Below are 25,012 nucleotides of genomic sequence, written 5' to 3'. Positions count from 1 at the left end.
GTTATATCCCCCCATTAAAACACTTCAATGTAATGGCTTTACTGAACCTGCTATGCAGTTAACTAGTAGTTATTTCTGTGACAGGAAAACATCTGTTTACTTTAACGGCTCAGATGCAACAACTGTTAAACATGGTGTGCCACAAGGTAGTAGTCTTGGTCCACTTTTGTACACAATAATATGAACAACGTGCCTCCACCTGAATGTGCGTAGTGTAAATGAGAGGACCTTCTGCTGTTTTGCAGTGCTGTAAATAGTGTCCCTTCTTTTCCAAAACCCTGTAGGGGCACTCTGAATTCCCCTGAAGCCCTGGACATGTCGCGCTCCTTCCTTTGGGGATGGTGCATCATCTCCTGCTTCACAGATCGAGTCTGGCAGATGTTTCCTCAGTTGCACAAGCGAAAACCACAGACTGTGAAGATGCAGAGTTCGCACTAAATATCCGCCTCGGCTGAAACCTCCTCGACGGCTGTACGCTACATTCATGTCACAGTTCGTCACCGCGGGCAGCTCATTTCGCCGGCGCATCATTTTCACAAGTTTAATATTAACCTCGCGCGCATTCGGGCCCTGACTTGTAAAGCACGAGCGGCTCATTTGTATTCATGTTCACCGTAATGAGACACGGCGAAAACTATTACAGCAAACGGAGATGGGTTTATGCTAATGCTGTCACTGGAGTCCAGGTCGGCCTGAGGGACAGACACTCGAGGGGGAAGAGGGGTGGTGGTGAGGGGGGAGGTCAGTGGGAAGGGAGAGAGAGGGGAGAGGAGGGGAGAGAGAGGGGAGAGAAAGAGGAGAGGGGAGACAGGGGGGAGAGGAGAGGATAGGGAGAAGAGAGGGGAGGGAGGGAGGTGGGGGGGAGGGGGGAGAGAGAGAGGAGAGGGGAGACAGAGGGGGAGAGGAGAGGGAGAAGAGATGGGAGGGAGGTGTGGGGGGGGGGGGAGAGGGGAGAGAGAGCAGAGGGCCTGAGGAGAGGGACATTGCTAACTCAAACAGAAAGTTATCGTACGAGCATACAATAACTTTCTGTTTGATACAAGCTCCAATCTCAGCAGAGTTTTGGACAATGATCTCTGTCAGGCGTAAATCAACAAAATACAACACAGCACCTGCACCACCAGAGTCAAAGCTACAGCGTTCAGGCAGAAACAGACAGCATTTACTTCGGCACGTGGTAAATGGTTTCTGTTAACAATGAGAGGAAAGGTGAGCACACCGTTTGGAATTTCTCACATTTCTGCCTAAATTGGTCATAAAATGTGGCCTGATCTTTCTTAAAATCACAGGAATGTTTCCAGTCGTTGCGGGTTATCAATGATCAGGATGAATCTTAGGCCATTGCTCTTGACAAAACTGCTGCAGTTCAGTGAGATTATTCATCCCCGTCCTGTGAATGTTTTCATGCTATAGCCAATAAAAACATGATACAATGTTTGGGTGGTATTAGTTTAAGCAGACACTGTTTACTCATTCTTATGAACATTTATGTCCAATTTTAGGCAGAAATGTATGAAATTCCACACGGTGTACTCACTTTTTCCTCCCACTGCATAAATAACGCTTTTCCACCTATATTAGGCAAAACATTCTCTGCACGTTTCTATAAGTGAATCAGTTTTTGTAAGAAATCTCCAAACAAATGTTTTTCCTAATCAGTGTTTGACAGTGATTGGATTCATGAACCTGTCACATTATTTTTATGTCTGAAAGTCCTTTCTATGGGCCAACACCACGCTCATGGATGCCTTTATGAGGAAATAATTGGACATTGGTTTATATGTGTTGACAGAGGAGACAATGAACTTTGAAACAGTTTTTGTTTCATGTGGATTCTTCCAGTGATGAATGAGTTATTAACCAAAAACTAAGACAAAAAATTCTGAAATTTGCCAGTTACCACAGTTACCGAAATGGAATTTTCAGTTGCCCTCCGAGTCCACCTCAATTCGGGCAGTCTGCTCTCCCAAAATTAGCGTAGCATTTTCGTTCGTTCTCCCCTTCTTCATCTTCTTCTAAAAAAGGATAGCTGATATTTTATGATGCAGACTTTGACTGTTCCAACTCCGAACATTTGGGGCTCGTACCTCCCGCCTCCCTCCTGCCTTCAGCGGACACTCTGCCACACACTGCCTGGGAGACTATTCACCTTATTCCGCCCCGCCCACTTTTGCCACTTTTTGCGTTGTCTCGGCACTTCCGTTGTCCAGACACTTCCAGTCGAGCGCGAAGCCCGTTCATTTTAACGGAGAACGAGGGAAAATATTCTCCGCTCAAATCTGATGTTTAGTCGATTGATTTGTGTAAAATGTCCAATGTTCATTTGCACCAACATGTCAACACTGCACCGTTTCTCTGCGTTTTCGTGTATTAACTGGTTTTATGTGGACTTCTCCAGCCCCATGTTAAATGATAGGAGAAAAGGGGCGGGCACAATTAATGTCGGCGCCATTGATGCATTCGTGGTTTATTGCGGACTTTTCATCAACAATGAGCTGTAGGCGATTGTAACAAGCTAACGGAACCTAACCTGGAATAACCATTGTCCACTGGCACAAATAATAGTCCTTTATTGGGACGTATGGGCTGGATATGTGCTTTAATACTGAGGAGATCCTGGCGTCGACCATGGGTAACAAAGAGGGACTAGTTAGACCTAAAAAAAGCCGTTATTTTTCAGTCAGGAGCTCCTTCCTACGCTTCAGAACACATTTAAAATCACTCGCCCCTGACGTCTCAATCAATCAGTGGTTTTGTAAAAGTTAAGGCAATAAAACAGAACAGAAAAGTCTCCATCGCGTTCCATCGTGGTTTGGATCACAGCGCCGCTCAGTGGATGAAATTTTGGGAGTGCAGAACGGCCAAATTAAACTATAGGCTCTTTAGAATATTGTGATGTAACAGTAAATGTGATGTAACATGCCCACAAAAAGCTATGTTATTTTCCAGCTTGCGCTCATTTTGCACCTGTCCTGATAAATGACCCTCTTTGTTGCCTAAAGAAAAAAAATCTGTTCCTGTTTAATAACGTTTTTGTTTTTCTTCCTCCGATAAGTACTTAAGTTTTTTTTTAATCATACTAAAAAACGCTACTGTGAAGGCGGCAAAATCGAAGTTCGAATCCAATATTACAGTAAATTCCTTGTTTTTGACCATGTAAATTTGGTCCAGTTTGTCATTGGGCGACGCAGGAGCGTGGGTTTTGGTCCATGTGTGCATGTGCGTTAGTGCGTTGCTGATTGACAGCAGCCGTTGGATCACTGGCAGCTTGAGTGATGAGGGCCAGCTCTGGGGGCGGCTCAAGTGTCTGTGGTAATGAGGACTAACGGACTCCACACCACACACGGGGAGTAAACAGGTCTGCCGCGTACTGGAGAGGCTTAACCCACAGACGGTGAAGGGCGGGTCAAATGCAGAGGACACGTTTCCCTACGGGGACAAAACCAAACTAGCAAGAATCTCATGAACATGCCAACTCAGTCTAGTGAAGTTGTGCGGTAGATCTTCGATGTGAAGTGAAAATATTATAATGCAATTCACTGCAAAGGATGTTTTCTTTTTTCTCTGTTAACAGTGAGTTAGCCGCTACGCTAATCACTCCATTCAGTCCATTATTTGCAGTTACAAGTGCATAAGAATACAGTTGTAAATATTTCATGAATACCGTAAATGCTCTAATATAGGCCGGGGCCTTTATTTACTCAAGGGCATCTATAGGACCAGGCCTTTCTTGGAACCAGGCCACAATTAGAGACAGGCCTTTATTTCTATTTGAGCAAAACGAACGACCAGGAAAACGAAGAAAAACGAGATTTGTGTCCATTTGGACCTAAAAATATTAGGTTCATTTTTTAATTAACATTGCAAACCCTCTCCCAGCGGCTGGAACATTGACGCCTTTTATTTTGTCCAGACAACAGGAAGTGTTTCGTTGCTGTTAGCGGAACATTGACATCAATGTCACTGCAGGTTTCTGTTTCGTTTTTACCGCGGACTGGATTATTTGTTGTTATCTTGTGTAAAGGCGAGTTTAGACGGAGCGTTTGTGTTTGTGATCAATCATAAAAGACCCGAGAGAAGATGAGACGCTTGCGCTGATCGGAGGAGTTATGTTGAGGCGTGGGACTGACCTGTACACGGAGCAGCTGGACGTGCTTTGAAGACGCGATGGTGACTTTATTAAAACCCTGGAGGGTCACACAACATTTGTTGCTTGCCCTGTTTCCAAATATAGTCACAGGAGGTTTGAAAAGTGGCTAAATCTGTGTCAAAGCTACGCTCGGATCAGCTCCACTCCGCAGCATCCGCATTGGCCCGGGTTCCCGTTTGTTTACTTCCTGCACGTGAGTTATCATTTAAACCAGTATGAGACAAATTCCTAACATGGGGATTATTTCTACCGCTATAGTTTCTAATAAAAGCCCTGGCCTGTTTTAGAGACCGGCTTTTATTTGCCTCCGCCAGTCGCGAACCCGGCCACTGTTAGAGACCTGGCCGCTAATGGAATACAGGCCAGTATTAGAGAATTTACGGTAATAATAGTACAAAGGGTTCTTTTCTGGGAAATGGGGAAAAATCTTATAATAAAACTGAAATTGCAATATTGATTGAAAAAGAATGCAACACTGATTTTTTGCAAAATTGTTCAGCTGGAGGCAAGAGCTCCAACCCCTGTGCCACCCTCGGATTAGCAGCTTTTATACATGAGAGTGTTTGGAGAGAGGACATTAAATCACCTTCTTTTGCAGCATTTGTGATGTTAGAGTTAAAATGGAAATGATTATTCCCGCAGCTGTATATGTAATGTTAGCCGCGCTCCTCCTCAGCTGTGACGAAATGCTAATGTCCCATGCTCCGTTCGGGACAGGCGAGCTCTGACCCTGGGCGCCGGCGTTTCCTCATGAATTTAAAACCTCGTCAGGAGCGTGGCGCCACCGTCGTGGGCCGCGTCTCAGGCGTCTGGGTGATAAATGCGGAGGACGCTGAAGCCTCACGGCCGACCGGAGAGAGGCCGCTTTAAATTTACATCAGAGAAAACAGAGCCTTGGACACAGCCCCTGACGAGCCGCCGTCGCTAAATCTGAATTCAGCAAGGCTTTCCACACAAAGCTCCAAACAACCTCTGCTTTTTAAGGCGAAACACTACAGATTAGTTGTTTAGTTTTTGAATGAGCTATTATTAAGTGAAAAAACAATCTAATTCCTCCTTGATTTTGGGTTCAAAGCTCAGCAAATCAGGCAAGAATTAGATGTTGGAAAATCCAAGGGAAAAAACCTTCCAAATGCATTTGAGTGGAGTCTGTAAAGTGTGGAGTCTTCTGGAGCGACTAAAGGGCAGATGTTGTTAAAGAGTGGAATGAAAACGGCCCTAAAGTTTAGTCTCTTTGTCTGCACCTGTGCCTTAAGTAAACACTAAAGGTGGGACTCTGATGTTCACCAGTTATTTAGGAGTTGTTGTTTTTTGTACAGTATTTTTGCTTTTTACAGATGACCAGATGGACAACTGAGCTCCGGCACCTTTATTCAGAGGTACTCTTCCTCCAAATGCCCGACCATAGTGAGTAAAGTGATTCCATACCATCCACTCGGAGACGATGATGTCCACTTTGTCCACGGGGAGAGTGATGTCCTCGATCCGCCCTTTCACCAGTGTGACCCTGTCCTCCAGCCCGTTCAGCCTGAGATAAACAAGAAACAAAAAAGTAAGCACACACCCTTTCACCAAGTCACCCTCTTTTTTTGAAGAGAGAGGAGGTGGTGGGAGGGGTTAAGGGGAGATCGCAAGAAAATCAAGTGAAACTACTGCATATTTAGTTTGAGCTGTTTTAGATTATGTAAGATAGAGCTGCATAATAAACCTTCATCACATTGATACCTAGACGTGAGTTACTACGGTAACCAAACCCTGGTCCTCCGACGTTTGAGTGACAGACATGTTCAACAATTAGAATGCACGAGTCTCGCTGGTTTTCGCTGCCGGCCAATCAGAAATGTCCACAGAAGAATCATGTTTGATTCCGTTTCTGTGAACTCCACGTGTGTCTCGCGACCTGCGCGTTGGACCAGGTCACAGAATCATTTCAGGGCCGAGCGGCTTGTGAGTGCGTGCATATCATTGTATTGAAGGGCTTAGAGACTAGTTGGAGACTGGAGTTGCCGCTGGTCATGGAGATGTCTCCGATCCATCCCCTGGAGATAAGGTGAGTCTCTGAGAGGTCTATACATACTCTGAAAGATCTACGCATGGTCTCAGAGAGGTCTACACATACTCTGAAAGGTCTACGCATGGTCTCAGAGAGGTCTGCACATGCTCTGAGAGGTCTACACATACTCTAAAAGGTCTATGCATGGTCTCAGAGAGGTCTACACATGCTCTGAGAGGTCTACACATACTCTAAAAGGTCTACGCATGGTCTCAGAGAGGTCTACACATACTTTGGAAAGTCTACGCATGGTCTCTGAGAGGTCTGCGCATGGTCTCTGAGAGGTCTACGCATGGTCTCTGAGAGGTCTACACATACTCTGGAAAGTCTACGCATGGTCTCTGAGAGGTCTGCGCATGGTCTCTGAGAGGTCTACACATGCTCTGAGAGGTCTACACATACTCTAAAAGGTCTACGCATGGTCTCTGAGAGGTCTGCGCATGGTCTCTGAGAGGTCTGCGCATGGTCTCTGAGAGGTATATATATATATATATATATATATATATATATTAGAGGTGGGCATTAATTTTTTTAATCTAGATTAATCTAGATTAATTTTGAAATTAATCTAGATTAATCTAGATTAAAATGGCTCGCTTGAATTCTGACGAAAATATGTGTGCTCCCCAAATAATGACTAAAAGTAAGTCTTTGAGAACGAGTTTCTCAGGTCAGGCAGTGCGTTAGACCAGGGGCTCATCTCCTGTTTCCAAAGTGCATCACAAACTGCATGAGAACGTTCTACTATGATAATTGGTGATGAAAATAATTCATGTTCAATAAAATGCACTCGTGTTTACTAACTGTTTATTCAGTTAAACAGGAATTTTGAGCTGTAGGCCGACATTAGAGGTCCTGATGAACTGTTTACAGTCAGTAGCTTTGTGTCAATCAGTCCAAGCTCTATTTCTGCTTCTTCCACCGGTCACTCAGCCTGACCAGCTTGTTCACATTTTCTGGAGACAAACTAGATCTCCTCTACTGCACAATATGACCTGCTAAAGAAAAAAGTCTCTCGCATGGGACAGTTGTGGCAGGAGTCCCCAACTATTTATTTACTGGCAGATCATTATATATCGATATATTTTTTGTATTAACCAGATCAGAAAATAGGCCTCTGTTTGTGAGTGTGAGAAACATGTGCGCGTCTCCTGATTGGTCGACACTGTCAACAGTGTCACGTGATCACAACACAACAGCTCATGCTGCTGCAGCTAATGCTACTACTTGGCGATAGTTCTGTCAAAATGGAGATAAACGTGGACAACACGAAGATGCGGGACGTATTTCTTTGGATTTAATAAGAAAAGGAAACGGACATGAGGCGGAGGAGACACCGGGGAGCGGCAAAAGAGAAGCTAACGGAGAAAAGGAGCTGGAAAGTCCGTCTCCAAACTCAGTAAGTGCTCTGCTCGCGGTTGAAATGTAGCTGGAAAAGGCTCTCGTGAACTTTGGGTGATAAAGTTGCGCTGTTCCGTGTGGGGCTGTGGCCATGAAATGAGATGTTTATGTCGCTGTTTTGAAAGAGAAGTGAACACGGAGGGGCTGCGGTGTTTTTCTGTCTATTTTCACTCACTGTCATTGGCCGCTGCTTCTGTGTGTTCGCTTTGGAGACGCTATATTCACTCACGTTTCTCCTGTGCGTCCAAATTTGGGCATAGAAGTCGTGTAATGTGTGCTGACCATAAAATATCACGGTGAAAGTCATCATAGCTTGCAGAGTATAGACCCAGCTCCCAAACCCAGCTTTGAGAATAGATTAACGGCGATATTTTTTTTATCGCCCGATAAGAGTCTGGCGTTAACGCAGCACGTTAACGCCGTTAACGGCCCACCTCTAATATATATATATATATATATATATATATATATATATATATATAATATATATATATATATATATATATATATACTAGCTAGTCTCCACATTTGATAGAGATATGAGTTATTACAAAGAAATGTCCAGTATAGTCCCTATAACCCGACACTTAGTATAGCTGTAGACCCGCACTAAGTAGAGTAGCACAAGTTACCTACTTCTGCAGTGTGCAGAAAGGAGTGAGCCCGTTGTCCAGAGCACCAGCAGAATGAGCCACTACATCAACAATATGTTCACTAAACTCAGGAAACAGAATTCAGACAGTGGAATATTTATGGATCAATATTAGGAGTTCAGCTCTCATGGTTCGGTTCATGGTTTGGAGCATCACGGTGCAAGTACAATCTAAAAAGTAATAAGTTGGTTTTGAAATGAAATAGCCTAATGATCGTTATTAGACAGTATTTATAATCTTAGAAAAAAATTGGCAATGCTTTCAAAGCTGCTTTATAATAAAAATACCAAAGTAAAAAAAAGAAAAGAAAAAAAGAGTGCAGGCCATGCGCTCATTAAGCGATTAAGCGACAGTTTCATTTTCGCTTTCCTCACACTGAGGCTGAAGCTCTCGAGCAGCGCGTTTGATTTGAAGCTCGTGTTTGAGCAGTTGTTGGACAACTTTCTGCGTGTAATTTTTTCGGAGACAAAGCTTTGAAGACCGAATATGGCCAGGATTGGATCTTACATTTGTCTGCACCTCTGACATGACGCAGCACTGGATCTATAATGAACCACAGCCTCGGTCACTGCAGGAGAAACTTAAACAAAGACACGCAGATGTCATGTGTGTTGGAGGATGTAGCTGTACCTGTGCGGAGCGTCTACAGCTGCAGTTTAGCGGTGAGTGATGATGACACACATCGCCCTGTTTGGATGCGCAATTGCGTTTTATATTTTATATATATATATATATTAGAGGTGGGCATAGATTATTTTTTTTAATCTAGATTAATCTAGATTAATTCTGAAATTAATCTAGATTAATCTAGATTAAAATGTCTCGCTTGAATTCTGCCGAAGCCATTCAGAATATGTTGCTGCCCAAATAATGACTAAAAGTAAGTCTTTGAGAACGAGTTTCTCAAATCAGGTGGTGCGTTAGTCCAGGGGCTCATCTCCTATTTCCAAAATGCATCACAAACTGCTTGAGAACTTTCTACTATGATAATTAGTGATGAAAATAATTCATGTTCAAGAAGATGCACTTGTGTTTACTAACTGTTTATTCAGTTAAACATTCATTTTGAACTGTGGGCCGACATTAGAGGTCCTGATGAACTGTTTACAGTCAGTAGCTTTGTGTCAATCAATTTTCTGGTGACAAACTAAATCTCCTCTTTTGCACAATATGACCTGATACAGAAAAAAGATCCAGGACTTTAATGGTGCTCTTATCGGTGCTTTAAAAGAAAAAAGAAAAACGTTAGATAGAGGCTACTGTATATAGGCAATGTAGCCTCGGCCAATATTTTTTATTAAACTTTTTTATTACACATTTACTCTGCACTTGGACCTAATGTATTCCAAACACTTAATATATGGGAGGTAAAATACAAGTAAAGACCAAAATATAAAGTGTAATATTTTTCAAAATAATCTAGTAAGTAAAGGATTAAGTGTCATAGTTTGTTAATCAGGCTGTTGGTTAGATTTGGCTGGAGCTGACACGTGTGCGCGTTCACGCCACTGTGTGCGCGTTTGCGGAACATAGACTCCACTCGAATCGGGTATTTGTGACAGTGCGAGGCTCTGTTCAATATGTAGGCGTTACGTTTCGCTTTTAACAGCGGGTCAGCGGCAGCAGCTCGGGGGGGTTTACGCAGCCGTGCACACCTGTCTCACCGCGCGCACCTGTCTCACCGCGCGCACCTGTCTCACCGCGCGCACGGCTGCAGAAGGAGGCGCGGACATCCTAGATGTCAATCAATTCGATTTTTCGGATGAAAATCTTTATTCATAGTGTAGGGCAATGTGTTAAGAGCAAAATAACATAAGAATGATAAATGGAAATCAAATTCTCAGCCCCTGGAGGTCTGGATCCAAAATTATAGTCAAAATCAAAGTGACAAATCAGGTCACTGGTTGATCCAAATTCTGTAGAAATTCCTCCAAACGAGTCTGTATCATCCTCAGTCGTGTGTGTGGCCTCCACGTGCCTGAATGCACTCCCTACAACGCCTGGGCATGCTCCTGATGAGACCACGGATGTCCTCCTGAGGGATCTCCTCCCAGACCTGGATTAGAGCATCAGTCAGCTCCTGGACAGTCTGTGGTGCGACGTGGCGTTGATGGATGGACCGAGACATGATGTCCCAGATGTGCTCTGTTGGATTTAAGTCTGGGGAACGTTCAGGCCAGTCCATAACATCAATACCTTCATCATGCAGGAACTGCTGACACACTCTTGCCACATGTGGCCTGGCATTATCAGGCATCAGAAGGAACCCAGGGCCCACAGCACCAGCATATGGTCTTACAATAGGTCTGAGGATCTCATCCCGGTCCCCAATGCCAGTCAGGGAACCTCTGGCTCACACATGGAGGGCTGTGCGGCCCTCCAATGAAATGCCTCCCCATCACTGACCCACCACCAAACCTGCTGGATGATGTTGCATCAGCAGAACGTTCTCCAGGGCGTCTCCAGACTCTGTCACGTCTGTCACATGTGCTCAGGGTGAACCTGCTCTCATCCGTGAAGAGCACAGGGCACCATTGGCCAATCTGCCAATCGCTGTGTTCTCGGGCAAATGCCAATCGGGCTGCACGGTGTTGGGCAGTAAGCACCGGCCCAACGCCCTCATACCCCCCTCATACCACCCTCATGGAGTCGGTTTCTGACCGTTTGAGGACCAACATGCACATTTGTGGCCCTCTGGAGGTCATTTTGTAGGGCTCGGGCAGTGCTTCTCCTGTTTCTCCATGCACAAATGAGCAGATAGCGGTCCTGCTGCTGGGTTGTTGACCTCGGTCACCCCCCCCCCCCCCCCCAGGTCTCCTGGTGTACTGGCCTGTCTCCTGGTATCTCCTCCATGCTCTGGACACTGCGCTGGGAGACACAGCAAACCTTCTTGCCACAGCACGAACGGACGTGCCATTTTGGATGAGCATCACTCCCTGAGCAACTTCTGTGGGTTGTAGATACTGCTCATGATACCTCTAGTGGTAAGAACACTGGACAAATGCAAAAGTGTTCCAAAAATACAGTACAAAGGATGAAGACAGGGAAATGGTCTGTGGTCACCACCTGCAAAACCATTCCTCTTTTGGACTGATCTTGCTAATTGCCTCTCATTTCCACCTGGTGTCTGTTTAATTTCCACAACACCAAGTGAAATTGATTCACAATAAGCGTGGCTTCCTAACTGGACAGTCTGATATCCCAGAAATTTCACTGACTTGGAGTTACATTGTGTTTTTTGAGTGTGCCCTAAGTTTTTGTGAGCAGTGTATATATATATATATATATATATATATATATATATTGGAGACCTAATAAAATAGGCTATATAGGCAAATATAATATATTAAAATCAAGTCAGAAAATCAGAAAATGTAATAGTGATAAAGATGTGTTTGCCCAGGATAAGAAGCTTTTCCATTTGGTTTTCAGAGGACATAGTAGAACTACATCAGCTATTTTCAAAGGGGAGAGGGGAGAAGCAGTGCAGGGCGGACCTCCTTAGGAAAGATTCCTGCAGATATAGACTACGACTTCTTACTAAATTACTGCATTTACAATACTGACCTAGCAAGACTAGGCAGTACGGTTAGCGCCCGTGTTTCACAGCTAGGTCCAGGTTCGATTCCCACCTGGGACGGGGCCTTTCTGTGTGGAGTTTGCATATTCTCCCTGTGTCTGCGGAGGTTTCCTCCGGGTACTCCGGTTTCAATAGGCTAGGATGAATGAGAGGATGAATGGGGGACGGCGGATAGAAATTAGCCCAATGCTACAATCTGGTGTGGTTTGTTCATTAACTTGCACTGTCCCGACCAAATAAACCAATAATAACTAAATAAACAAGACAAACTTCCTAAACAGTTAGCGTTGCTTTGAGGTGATTTCAGGCCGTGGTGTCTCATACACACACTTTAAATCATTTTCCAATCCGTTTAATTGAAAACAGTCCTGAGTGTGAACCATTCAAACGCGCCGTTTCTTTGTCCCATCCGTCAGATCAGCTCCACAGACGCGTTTGGACGTTTTCTCATTAAAAGTGAGGGTTCCGTGGGAAGTTTAGCGGCTCGGAGCAGACAGAAGACGGATGAGTGACCCGCGTCTTTAATTACAGAAAAATCATATTTTTGCAGACGCTGAACTGACAAACGGAGACGAAGACCAGAGGACGGAGTCTCCTTTTGATGTGACGGAACAGGTGCCACTGCTACCAACGGAATAATATCAAAATACAAAAGGTCCAAAGGTCCAAAAAGATGATCTCTGTCAGGTCTGAATTACAATTTAAAGATGCACTGCCTGATCAGCACCTGGATGTAAATGACTGTTCTGATCTGGGGCTGCTGCAGTCCATTCCAGCACGGACATATCCCATGATGGCAATGCCAGGACTCATGGGGCTCACATTGTGAAAGAGTGGTTCAGGGAGCATGAGATGGATCAGCCACCACAGAGTCCAGATCCTTACCCCATTGAGAATGTTTGGGATACCCTCTCAAACAAGTCAATGCTGTGGTCAAATCAAGCATCTTTCAGCTGTGTCTTCTAGTAAAGGCCAAACCCTTTTTATCTCGTAGTGACCTCGAAAAGGCCATACGTGCTTTGATCAGTCCATGCATCGACTACTGTAACACACTCTATTTTGGTATCAAGCAGTCCTCACAACAACACTGGTGCAAAACACAGCTGCCCGCCTTTTGACAAACTCATCCAGACGCTCCCACATAACCCCGATCCTCTCCGCCATCCACTGGCTAAGGGTCATTCATTTTTAAAGCTCTTCATGGACATGCTCCCCTAAAAAGAGATTTTTAATCACAATGAGTTTTATCCTGGATGAATAAAGGACAAATAAAAATAAATAAATAAAAATATCTGCCATCCACCCATCCCGTGCAGAGCCCGACGCTCCTCCTCGTAGACAGTTCTGGATGTTGGCGATCGTGCTTTTGTCGTGGCAATGCCTAACTGTAAAACTCTTTACCAGCCGAGCTGTGAGTCATCACTGACCTGCCACTGTTCAAATCTAGACTAAAGAATCACTTATTTAGACAGGCCGTCCATAATTCCAGCCATGTCTTGTTTTGCCAGTGTTTTTTATATTTTACGTCATTTAATGTTGATGTTTTCTCTTAAGCTTCTATGGAAAGCACTTTGGTAAGAAAGTGCTATAGAAAGTAACTTTTTGTTGACTGGTTGAATGATTGAAGAGGTTGCGTAGTGGCCAAGCTCTAACACTAGATCTTTGGGTATTGCAGAAGCTTTTTGAAACCACGCCACAGTGAATGTGCTGGAATCAGAGCTGAAGGGCAGAACAACCAAATATTAGAGCCGACTTCTTGTTTGGTCAGCCAGATTATTTTAATCAAAATACAACATGGAGACAGGAAACAGTTACTGGCACACAGAAAGTCCTTTGAGACGACACTGATGATGCTGATGAACCTCATTTTCCCACTGACTCCATATCTTCGCGTCGCATTTAACTGCCCTTGGTCTCCATTCTCTTACTCTCCACATTGTGCCCATTAAGAAGCGCGTTATTATTATTATCGCCGTGAGTTTAGTGCAGCCCTCTCGCGTCGCTGTGGCGGTGCGTTCGCAGGGAGAGACGTTTTAATTTAACAGGCCGCTGCTTCACCGCGCTGCCTTTAAATTTACCGCTGTTCGCTCCGTGCTCTCAGAGCCACACGTTTGATTTTTCAATTTCCTGCACATCCCTCCTCCTGCTCTGGGTGCTGAGGCTCGGGTCAGTCCTGGGTTAGTCCTAAAGTGTTGTGAAAAGGTCTGTAGCAAATCTTTCAAAAATAGTTAAATATATTAAATAGATATTTCAAGATTTTTGACATTTTTGTGTTGTTTTCTGGAGATTTTCTTTAATTTTTTATTCATGCAGTCCTTATAATTGAAGAGTTTAGTGGTGCTAGGCTAGTTCTAGGCTAGTGCATGTCTATGGTAACTAGTAGACTGCATTAAAAACAGTCTGACCCAAGCACAGTGCACCTGAGGCAAATCAACACCAGACTTCCCATATAAATGTCTGTGTTGACTGAATAATTTCTGAAACGTAACCATTTTGCATTTAAAATAACTTATATTTGAGCTGCATCAGCTTCCACAGCGGTGGAGTGATCTGCTCGGTTACTGGATCTACAGTAGTTTGTTTACCTGCGGCCGGCATTACTACACATGGTATTCATAAAGGAGCTTTCTACAAATCCGACATGGCAACGTTTCGAGGACTACCTATTGATTTTGAAGGGGGTTTTAATGCAGGCTACCAGTTACCATAGACATGCACTAGCCTAGCACTAGCCTAGCACCACTACACTCTTCAAATATAAGGACTGCATGAATCAAAAAATATATATATCTCCAAAAATCAACAACGCTCTGGATAACTAGGAAATGAGGCTCTTTGTCAAAATCCTGAAATATCCCTTTAATGCCTGCAGCAGTATAAACTCTGATATGCTTTCACTTAGTTTTAGTGCAGGAATGAAGGGGCCAAATTAAGGAGGGTTTTGAATGTGATGAATCTTGAGCTGGAAGCACTTCTATTTCCAGCGCCCTCTGCAGTCAGCGGTGAGGTCTATGCTAAAAGACTCTTACCTGACGATGTCCATGGCATGGAGGATGATATCGGATTGGTCGACAGCGATGACCTGTTTGGCTCCAGCTTTAGCGGCGAACATGGAGAGGATCCCAGTGCCGCAGCCCACGTCCAGCACCACCTGCAGAACGGGAGGAGAAGCGTCCGGCATGAAGGCGTGTGTTTATGGAGCAGTGACAGCATACCTGGTGTTGACTGTTCCAAAGCTCTCTCATTTACTTTTTTATACCTTTTTGGCAAATGTAAATGTGACTCTCTGGACTCGGCTGCCTCTTGTTGACAAACGTGGCAGATCTTTATTAAAGTTAGTGTTTTCCTACTTATTCTTTCAGTTCATTTTAGAAAAACAATGTGGATATCTGTTCGATCTCTAAGTAAAGCAATCTTGGTCTAATGTGTTTGTGTGTTTATGGAGCAGCAGCTTCAGTGTTTGCCCCTGGTACGTTCAGGGTTCACTCGGGGTCAGAGAGACTAGCGCTGACGAGGCACAAACAACCGCAGTTAAAAGTGTGGTCGTTCTCTGGGGACGAGACGAAAACTTTACGGAGAATTCTTCCTGTTGTGAATCCACTGAGGTTTATCTGCTGCAGCTGCTAATTCTGTGAAGTAATTAGCCAGAGTTTCTGAAGAAAAGGCGGAAAAAAAAAAATATGGCTCTAGGGCATTCATCACACTCAGGTTTTTATCTACTGCCTGTTCCTCACATCGATCCATACATATACACAGTGAGAAGAAAAAGTAAGTAACGGAATTTCTCACATTTCTGCCTAAATTGGTCAGAAAATGTGGTCTGATCTTCATCAAAATCAAGAATGAGTAAACAGCATCTGCTCAAACTGATACCATCCAAGCATATACTTTTTTATCATATTTGGGCACAACATGTAAACATTCGCAGGAGAACGTGGAATAAGTAAGTACACCGCCTGAATCTCGCTGAACTGCAGCAGTTTTCTAAAGAGGAATGGTCAGCATAGCATCATGAAGTCCAAAAACACACCAGACAGGTCTGGGAGATTTCCAAAGCTTTGAACATCTCTCAAAGTACAGTTAAATACACTATCCAGGAATGGAAAGAGTATGGCATCACTGCAAACCTACCAAGACGTCCTCCTAAACGTACTGACCGAACAAGTACAGCACTGACCAGAGCTGTTACCAAGAAGCCTATGATGACCCTGGATGAACTGCAGAGAGCTACAGGTCAGGTGGGGGAAACCATCCATCCATCCATCCATCTATCTGGAAGGGACCCAGGCCAGCTCGGAGACATAGTCCCACCAGCGTGTCCTGGGCCTTCCACGAGGCCTTGACCCATTAGGACATGCCTCGAACACCACTCTCAGCTGGCTCCTTTCAATGTGAAGGAGCAGCGACTCTACTCCAAGCTCCTCCCGGGTAACTGAGCTCCTCACCCGATCTCGAAGGGTGCGCCCAGCCAACCTGCGAAGGAAACTCCTTTCGGCCGCTTGTATTCGCGATCTCGTCCTTTCGGTCACCCAGATCTCATGACCATAGGTGAGAGTGGGAACGTAGATCGATCGGTAAATCGAGAGCTTTGCCCTCCGACTCAGCTCCCTCTTCACCACGACAGACCGATACAGCGACCGCATCACTGCTGACGCCGCACCGATCCGATCTCACGCTCCATCCGTCCCTCACTCGTGAACCCCGAGATTCTTGAACTCCTCCACTTGACTCCCCACCGACCTGTAGAGGGGAAGCCACCTTTTTCCGGTGGAGAACCATGGCCTCAGATTTAGAGGTGCTGATCCTCATCCCGGCCGCTACACACTCGGCTGCAAACCGCGCCTGAGCAGCTGAAGGTCCTGATTTGTTGAAGCCAACAGAACAACATCATCCGCAAACAGCAGAGATGAGATCCTGAGGCTCCGAAACAGGACGCCCTATGGCCCCTGGCTGCGCCAAGAAATTCTGTCCATAAAAGTAATGAACAGAACCGGTGACAAAGGGCAGCCCTGAGGAGACCAACACGCACCGGGAACAGGTCTGACTTACTGCCGGCAATGCGAACCTAGCTCCGAAAACCGCATTGTTCCTCCTGGATCCAAGGTTCGACTATCGGCCAGATCCTCCTCTCAAGCACCCTGGAGTAGACCTTACCGGGGAGGCTGAGGAGTGTGATCCCTCTGTAATTGGAGCACACCCTCCGATCCCCCTCTTTGAAGAGAGGGACCACCACCCCGATCTGCCAATCCAGGTGACTTCAGCTTGGGTGATGGGCGAGCTCACCTCCGAGTCCCCAGCCTCTGCTTCCTCATCGGAAGACGTGACGGTGGGATTGAGGAGATCCTCGAAGTACTCCTTCCACCGCCCGACGACATCCCCAGTCGAAGTCAGCAGCCCCCCACCCACACTGTAAACAGTGCTCGTGAAGCACTGCTTCCCCCTCCTGAGGCGGCGGATGGTTTGCCAGAATCTCCTCGAGGCCGACCGATTGTCCTACTCCATGGCTACCCCGAACTCCTCCCAGACCCGAGTTTTTGCCTCTGTGACCGCCCGAGCTGCAGCACGCTTGGTCTGCCAGTACCTCTCAGCTGCCTCCGGAGTCCCACAGTCTTGGACGAAAACATGTTGGAGTCTTCAAAGACTTGAAACTGTGGAGGAGGTTCACCTTCCAGCAAGACAACGGCCCTAAACATAAAGCCAGGGCCACAATGGTTGAAAACAGGAAATATCCATATCGGGATTGGATTTAGAATCTGTGGATTCTCTATCCACAGATTCAACTGAGCTTGAGCTGTTTTGCAAAGAAGATGTGCAGGACTGGTAGAGAGAAATCTGACAGACTTGCAGCTATAATTGAAGCAAAAGGCAGTTCTGGAATAAAGACCAAATTTAAACCTGGCTCTGTCCGTTAGATTTCCTTGCTGAAAGTTAGTGTTATTTTGGCCATTTTTACACATTTTATGAAAACTAAACCTGAAGTGTCAGATGAAGAGACTGGAGTACCGACTTAAAGCTTCATGTCCTGGTGAAGCCATCGTTGACCCGACCTTCCGGATAAACGAGGCGTTGACAGTTTGATCTTTGACCTCACCTTATCTTTGAACAGTGCCGGGTTCTTGTACATGAAGTTCTGATAACTCTCCGTCCGCACGCGGTCCTGAAACAGAAGCACATTAACCATGGTGAGCTCATAACGAGGAGACATTATTCCGAGCGCGTGCACGTGTCCGACAGCCGCGGCGGGGTCACACGGGCCGCGCCGGCGCCATAAATCTGGGAAACTTCCCCCCGCCGCCCTTATCGCGGGCGGCAGAGGCTCGGGCTGCGAGAGGACGAGAGGAGGAGGCGTCACAGCGGGAGATAACCGCGTTTAGACCCGGCGGGGATTATACGGGAGTTTACAGGAGATGGCAGATACCGCTCTGGAGGGACGTGATTGGCTAATGCTGCTGTCAATCAAAACAGTCTACAGGGAGGAGAGATAGGAGCGATTCACTTGGGCTGTTAACATTAATACTCAGCAATACGGCCGCACCATGTGAGAAATAATCACAATATTGATCACGGTATTTAAGATTGTACAAACATTACTGTAACACTGACCTTCCATTACATTTAACCTCTTACCCCACACCTGAATCGAGCATATTTTCTGGAAAAAGTAAGTGAACCCCTGTACTAAATTGCTGGCGGAACCTTCTTTTGCACCAATAACTGCTTTTCTGCAGTTGCAGTTTAAATGTTACGCAATGTGGCTTTAAAGCAAAGTCTGGATTTTCCCCATCTACTTCATTTGGTCCTAACTTTTGTTTATTTCTCTTTTTAATAATTAGTCCATTTTCACCCCATTATCGTCAGACTATCTCATTAAATTTGCTGAACGCGTCTTCACAATTCGGAGTCTTCAGCAGAATCTTTTCCCCGTTATTCCAGGACAGATTGAAGCTGTTCACGGATAAAGACGAGGAAGAACTGCCTTTTGTTGAATTACGCCTTTTCCAGCCGAGTACATGGAGAGAATACATGAGCAAACACTGGACTGTGATGATAGAATGTGGGTGAGAGGAGGGACAGAGGAGAAGATGAGATGATGAGCAGGAAACAGGAGGCTCAAAGGAGATAGAGGAGCGAGATATAAACTCAGGGAAACGCTTCGTTTACGGTGAATCTCTCTGTAGCGGCTGGACCTGTCCACATGAAACAAACATTGTCCCAAGGTCCAGCGTCTTCTCTCTCAGCACAGATGAACTGAAGTTACATGACTGGCTCATAAAGGCGACCAAAAGTGGAAACCCAGCTGGTCATTTTCAGCCAAAACTTACTCTGTTTAGACCATCATTTTGGCCATTTAGATTAATTCAAACAGTAAATATTGTTGAGCAATGTCATCTTTTAGATTTAAGGCCAGTTTGAATCCTCCTAAATGCTTTTGAAATGACATTTAAAGCTGCTCCACTTTTCCCACAATGCATCACTAGATAATGACTCATGTACATCAACAGCTCGCTCTCTACCGCAGAAGCAAAAACAAGCTCCGCACGTGCTCCGCCCCACAGGACACCCTGTAACACACCCTCACCTGCCCCCGCACCAGGTCAACACAAACACCAGCAGATTTCACAAATGTAGAAAAGCTGAACTTTGTCAAATAATGACGTTTTTACCTGCACCGGGAGCAGTGTTAGGGAGAATACTTTGAAATTGAATTTAGTTACTGAATATACTTGCTTTAAAATGCATTTTGTATTCCGCTACTTTGTCTAACCAGAGTGCTGTATTCTAAATACTTTGAATACTTCTAGAACACTTCCATATTGCTTGTCATTACATTCACAATTCATTTGATGACTTTTAATACTTTTTAAGGCCCCACTGAAACTCTGGTTTGGAAAGGTATTGGAAGGTTTTCCAGGATTTTTTCCATGCCTGATAATTTCAATCTTATCTTATTGAAAACAAGTAAAGAAAGTGGAATATTTACTTGGAATATTTATTATTTCTTTTCTCTTTTTTTTTTCTTTTTTCAGTACAAAAAACGAAAGATCCAAAATCCCTCTGAACAAATCTTTGTCCCGAATATTAATATAAATACAACTATATAAAAGCACACATTGAAACCTGGCTCTGTCCATTATTTAGATTATGTTGCTGAAAATTATGGCAATGATGGCCATTTGTACACATAAAAGGCCTTATTTTATATGAAAACCTAAATGAGAGAAAAGTTGCAGTACATGTCTTCCTCATACTGAAGTTTCACATAGATATCTGTACACATTCACCTGCAGCGCCTGGCCTGTAAAACTTGCAGCACATGATTTCAAATAAATGCTGTGGTGCAGAGGAGGCGTGTGGTGCGGAGGAGGCGTGTGGTGCGGAGGAGGCGTGTGGTGCGGAGGCTTTTGCGTCACGGCGATGCGGTTAGCGCTCGCTGACACTGACGCTCCATTACAGTTCAATCTGCGCACCAGTGATGCTCCCCTCCACCGCAGCCAATGAGAGGCCGCGAGCCAGCGGCCAATCAGAGCGCGGGGCAGGACACTGCGGTAAAGGGTCCTACAGGAGGCCGCTCAGACGGAGGGGGGGAGGGTTCCTCTCATCACACTTTAGGATCCGGCGGTGGAATTTTACAGCACGAAACCGCCTCGTGTAAAGTGAAAAAGTGAGTCAAAGTGAACCTGTTTCAGGCCAGAGCACAGGGAGAAACATCACGTGTAGAGACATCCAAACTGTCAAACTTTTACTGACAGATTCTCTGCATAAAAATGTCCAAAAGTGCATTTATTTTCAGTGACAAAACCCAAGAAAATGCAGAGCCAGGACTAAATGTATGGTTTTATTTTGTGACATATCAGGGATTTTGGATCTGGTTTAACTAGATATTAGTAAAAAGATCTGCAACATTTTTCTTTCTTTTTTTTTCTTTATTTTCAAAGCTCAATAAATCTTGTAATTAGATAATGACAAGTCCTTGTGTGACAAAACCTTCCAAATGTGTTTGAGTGGAGTCTGTAAAGTGTGGAGTCTTATGGAGCGACTAAAGGTCAGATGTTGTTGAAGAGTGGAATGAAAACGGCCCTAAAGTTTAGTCTCTTTGTCTGCACATGTGTATATTTCTCCCGTCTTCAGCTGCTGCTGTCTCCCACAAAGGAAATGACCATATTTGGATTACTAGCCTTTCGTGCTAGACATGGATACCAAACATGTCACTACTTAGGAATGAATAAGCGTGGGGGGGGGGGGGGGGGGGGGGGGGGGGCAGAACAGGCCAGTTCGCCGCAATGTTGCTATTTTTTCCAGGTAAAGCTCGATCACGATAACACTTCAAGAAGTTGAAGAGAGAAGATCTCAACATGACCACTGCAAAATCCATGTTTTCACCTGCAGCGTCTTGCCTTAACCTACAGCAGGTGCATTTGGACAAAACAATCCAAAAAGATGACTTTGATTAGAAACCTTTACAGATGCCTTGATCACAGCACTCCTTTGCATTCCTGTGCGTTTGTAAACTCTTCTGTTTATCATTTAACAGGACCAATCAAATATCATTCTCCCAACTAGATTTTTAATGCCACCAACACCAAAAAAATCGGTGATATTTTATTTCCTAGGATTTGTAAATACTCCATCAAACACAGGAATGAGGGGAATTTCAATACTCAGAAGAAAACTGGACAACTTTTGAGCAAAAAAATCATGTACATTTTAAGCCAGATCTGCAGCTGATTGTGTTTCAAACCAGATTTTATTTCATCTTTAACCTCTTACCACCCGCCTGAACCAAATGCATTCTGTCCTCTTTGGCCATTATACAGGTCTGTGTAACACCTCATTTGAAAGCTAAGACCCACAAAACTGATCTTTTTCCTCGCGATGTTGCTGTGTGGTGTCATCTTTTTTATGTTTTATTTATTTTATTTTTTTGGTCACGAGTTTGTTGAGTTTTTGTCACATTTTTGTTACGTTTTTGTCAAATTTTTGTTGAATTTTTGTCACATTTTGTAGAGTTTTTGTCACTTTTTTGTTGCGTTTACATCCTTGTTTTCTTCTCATTTTCGTGGCTGTTTTGGTGCTTTTTTCCCAAGAAGCTTTTTGATTAGAGTGAAGCCAAACTGGAGGAAATGGGATCCGTTCAGGTGGGAGTTAAGAGGTTAACAAAAAAACTTAATTACAGTTTGAATTAAATGTAATGTTGTTGTTTTTTAAGCGAGACACTGCAGGTGAAGTCATGGATTTTCCAGTGGTCAATGTTGATATATTTTCTCCTTCATCTCTGACATTTTGAGCTGAAGATTTATCCAGGAAGTAACTCCAACATGTCTGGACTTTCCCACGCCTATTCATTCACAAATACTGACATGTTTGATATCCACGTGTAGCACGAAAGGCTGTGACTGAGATGACGCTGTAATCCAAATATGGTCATTTCCTTTGTGGGAGACAGCAGCGGCTAAAGACAGAGAAATCTACAAAGGGCGCATGTGCAAAGAGACTAAACTTTAGGGCCGTTTTCATTCATCTGACCTTTAGTGGCTCCATAAGACTCCACACTTTACAGACTCCGCTCAACCAGAGGGATTTTTACAGATCTAAACTGACAGGTTTATTGAGCGTTGAACCAAAAAAAGGAGAAATTTAACTTTTTCTGATTTTTTTCACTATTAACTAGTTAATTCCAAAATTAAACCCTCTGAGCAAATCTTTGTCATTAATATGTAAACCCGGCTCTGTCCATCCATGCAGTTTTGTGTCATCTAAGCGACAGTACCTTCAGCATCTCCTCGTGGATGGAGAAGTGGGAGTAGGAGCTGAAGTAGGCCTGGTCCTCCTCCTCCCGCAGCTCTGACACGGCGCCCAGAGCCCGAGCTCCTCCTCCTCCTCCTCGCCCCTGGTCACTCAGCACCAGCCCCTGGGCCAGGACTCTGACGGAAACACACCCAGAACAGGTCAACTTCACAAACTGAAAATGCTCCGGAGCTTGTTCCCATGTCTCTGTCTGAATATAAACATGTGTGACCATGCTTGTTCTCCACACAGACCTGAAGTTCACATGTTTGTAGTTCCCTGCAGGTTTGAGCCACAGTTTAAGTCTCATTTCAGTCACATAAATATGACTTTGACTTTGAACACTGCTCGTGTGGAATTTTCCTCTGGCGCCAGTGGAATTTTACCCTCGCTCTTTTATCCCGGCTCCAAACTTCAGCCTGAATCCGAGGGCGAGGGGGACACCTGCTGGACACATGAGGAACTGCGCCTTTAAGACTGGACTGGGCACAGTGGGCGTTTATGACTTTTACTTGGTTCTACTTCTACTGTGGATTTTATTTATTTTTTTGAAACGTGGGACAAAGCCGATGTAACAACATGATTTGTTAGAAGTGGTTCCTAAAATGTCAAAGTTATTCTGTTCCAGGTCCATATGGTTGTTAATGTAAGTTTGAATTAACCATAACTTTAATTGCAAATCATTTCTTTATTCAAACCAAAATGTTGTCACTGGGGTTGTTCCATCGTGATGAATGACGAACATCACGATGCCACGCCCCCTCCTGTCAGAAACACGCACTGATTTTCTGTAGGCCTAATAAACAAACACTTTGCATACTTTATATACTTTATACTTTTATAGTCCGGGCGTTCATATTCCTCTCCAATGAGACCTGTAAGCTCGAATGTGACGCGCAGTAGACGGCACAGCGCTCTGCTGTTTGAGGAAGTGAACAGAAAAAAGCGCCGCTGATCTGGCAATGTAAACGTTTTTGGAAGCTAACGGAGCAAGAACATTAAAAACCAAATCATTTTAAGAAGGAAGAGACAGCTTTTTGGACTGTGGACTTTTGATGAGCAGAGGAAGCCATGTCTTTAAAGAGGGGGTATAATGCTTTTTTCAATCACATAGCACCAGTCTATAGCACACTACAATGATGACGAAACCTTCTGTTGGTCTGTAAATTAGAATTAGAATAGAAATTAGAATAATTGCCTTGTATAAAATTGCTCTCTCAAAATGGCTGTAGTGAATGTCTTGAAATAGGCCTCTGTCTCTTTAAGAACCTCTGACCCTTTCAGACACGCCCCCTCCACACGCTGTCTGTGGCATCAGTGGGGAGGGGGTTCTGCTGAGGAGCAGTGGTTGGTTACTCGGCTGGTGACGAAAGCTATGAGGCGTCTCCAGGAGGTGGGGGCGTTCCTAGGAGGACTCAGGCAAACCTATCCCTAAAATGGCCGCCATCAGAGTTTTTACAGATTCCTCAAAAATACGTGAATGTGCCAAGGCAACACTTCAGGCATGTTTTTAATGAGGGAATGACATAATAACATGATGTAAAGCTTGAAAAAGTCAATTTTGCATTTAAGGAGAAACGTGTCACTGGAGTTCAGCCATGGAGAGGGAGGTGAGCGGCTTCACTCACGCTGACTTCATTCAGAACAAGAGCACGTGTCGCTTCCCTGTCCCTCCCGTCGACTTTACTGACAAATGAATGGTATTTGTAGAAAATCGATGCCGTGTAGGATGGATAAATGTGACCTGCCGTTCAGACTGAAGTCGCAAAAGGTACGTATCAGATTTAGGACAAGTGACCTGGGTCACATCGGGTCGTCTGAACATATGCATGATAGTTTAAGTAGCCTGCCAGTGACAAGACGTGTTGGTCTGTGAAAATACCATTCATTCTCAGCACACACACCCTAAACCCCCCACCCCCGATACCATCGTCCATCACGATGATTCCCTGATTCGCCCAATCCTAGTTGAAACTGTACAAAAACAGTTTAAAATGGTCTTTAATCATAGAACAGCTGTTTTGGTGTAAAACGATATTTGATCAGATGAATCGTGGACAGACAGAGCCTCTTTGCCTTCTGCCCTTTAAAGTTTCCTTCTGCACATTCTAACTAATACAAATACTACATTTGACTCGTGTTCTCTGTGCTCTGAAGAGAAGGATCTTCACAAAGGAAAAAATCACGCACTAAAACAGCAGCAGGATTTACTTGAGTTTGTGCAGGTCGTCCATGGCTCGGCTCAGAGCCTCCTCCGCTCTCGCCGCCCGCTCTTCGGCCGCCAGCGCCCTCTGCAGCAGTGCATCGTGGGAGTTGACCGTGGCCGGACCGGACTGAGTGGGGGGGTCTAAGGTGGACAGCTCCTCAGGATCTGAGAGAGAGGAGACGAC

The 25,012-nt window shown here is 44.7% G+C and overlaps 3 protein-coding genes across 3 annotated transcripts in view; 1 reads left to right on the top strand and 2 right to left on the bottom strand.

The window, feature by feature from the left end:
- The window catches only part of tmem208 (transmembrane protein 208), a 381,758-nt gene that overhangs the window by 259,182 nt on the left and 97,564 nt on the right, over positions 1-25,012 (top strand). The window lies entirely within an intron of this gene.
- The window catches only part of htatip2 (HIV-1 Tat interactive protein 2), an 82,626-nt gene that overhangs the window by 34,261 nt on the left and 23,353 nt on the right, over positions 1-25,012 (bottom strand). The gene's annotated exons all lie outside the window — the stretch shown is intronic.
- The window catches only part of prmt3 (protein arginine methyltransferase 3), a 101,413-nt gene that overhangs the window by 68,761 nt on the left and 7,640 nt on the right, over positions 1-25,012 (bottom strand). Inside the window, exons 6-10 of the mRNA XM_079555113.1 lie at positions 24,834-24,993; positions 22,606-22,759; positions 17,929-17,994; positions 14,867-14,988; positions 5,579-5,678 (exon numbers count right to left, since the gene is read on the bottom strand). Coding sequence (XP_079411239.1) covers positions 5,579-5,678; positions 14,867-14,988; positions 17,929-17,994; positions 22,606-22,759; positions 24,834-24,993 — 602 coding nt within the window. The remainder of the gene's footprint in view (positions 1-5,578; positions 5,679-14,866; positions 14,989-17,928; positions 17,995-22,605; positions 22,760-24,833; positions 24,994-25,012) is intronic.

Source organism: Gobius niger, assembly GCF_951799975.1.
Source record: "Gobius niger genome assembly, chromosome: 4".
In the NCBI taxonomy this organism is placed as follows: Eukaryota; Metazoa; Chordata; class Actinopteri; order Gobiiformes; family Gobiidae; genus Gobius; species Gobius niger.
Note: the sequence above shows the minus strand (reverse complement) of the source record. Positions and strands in the feature narration are given on the sequence as shown.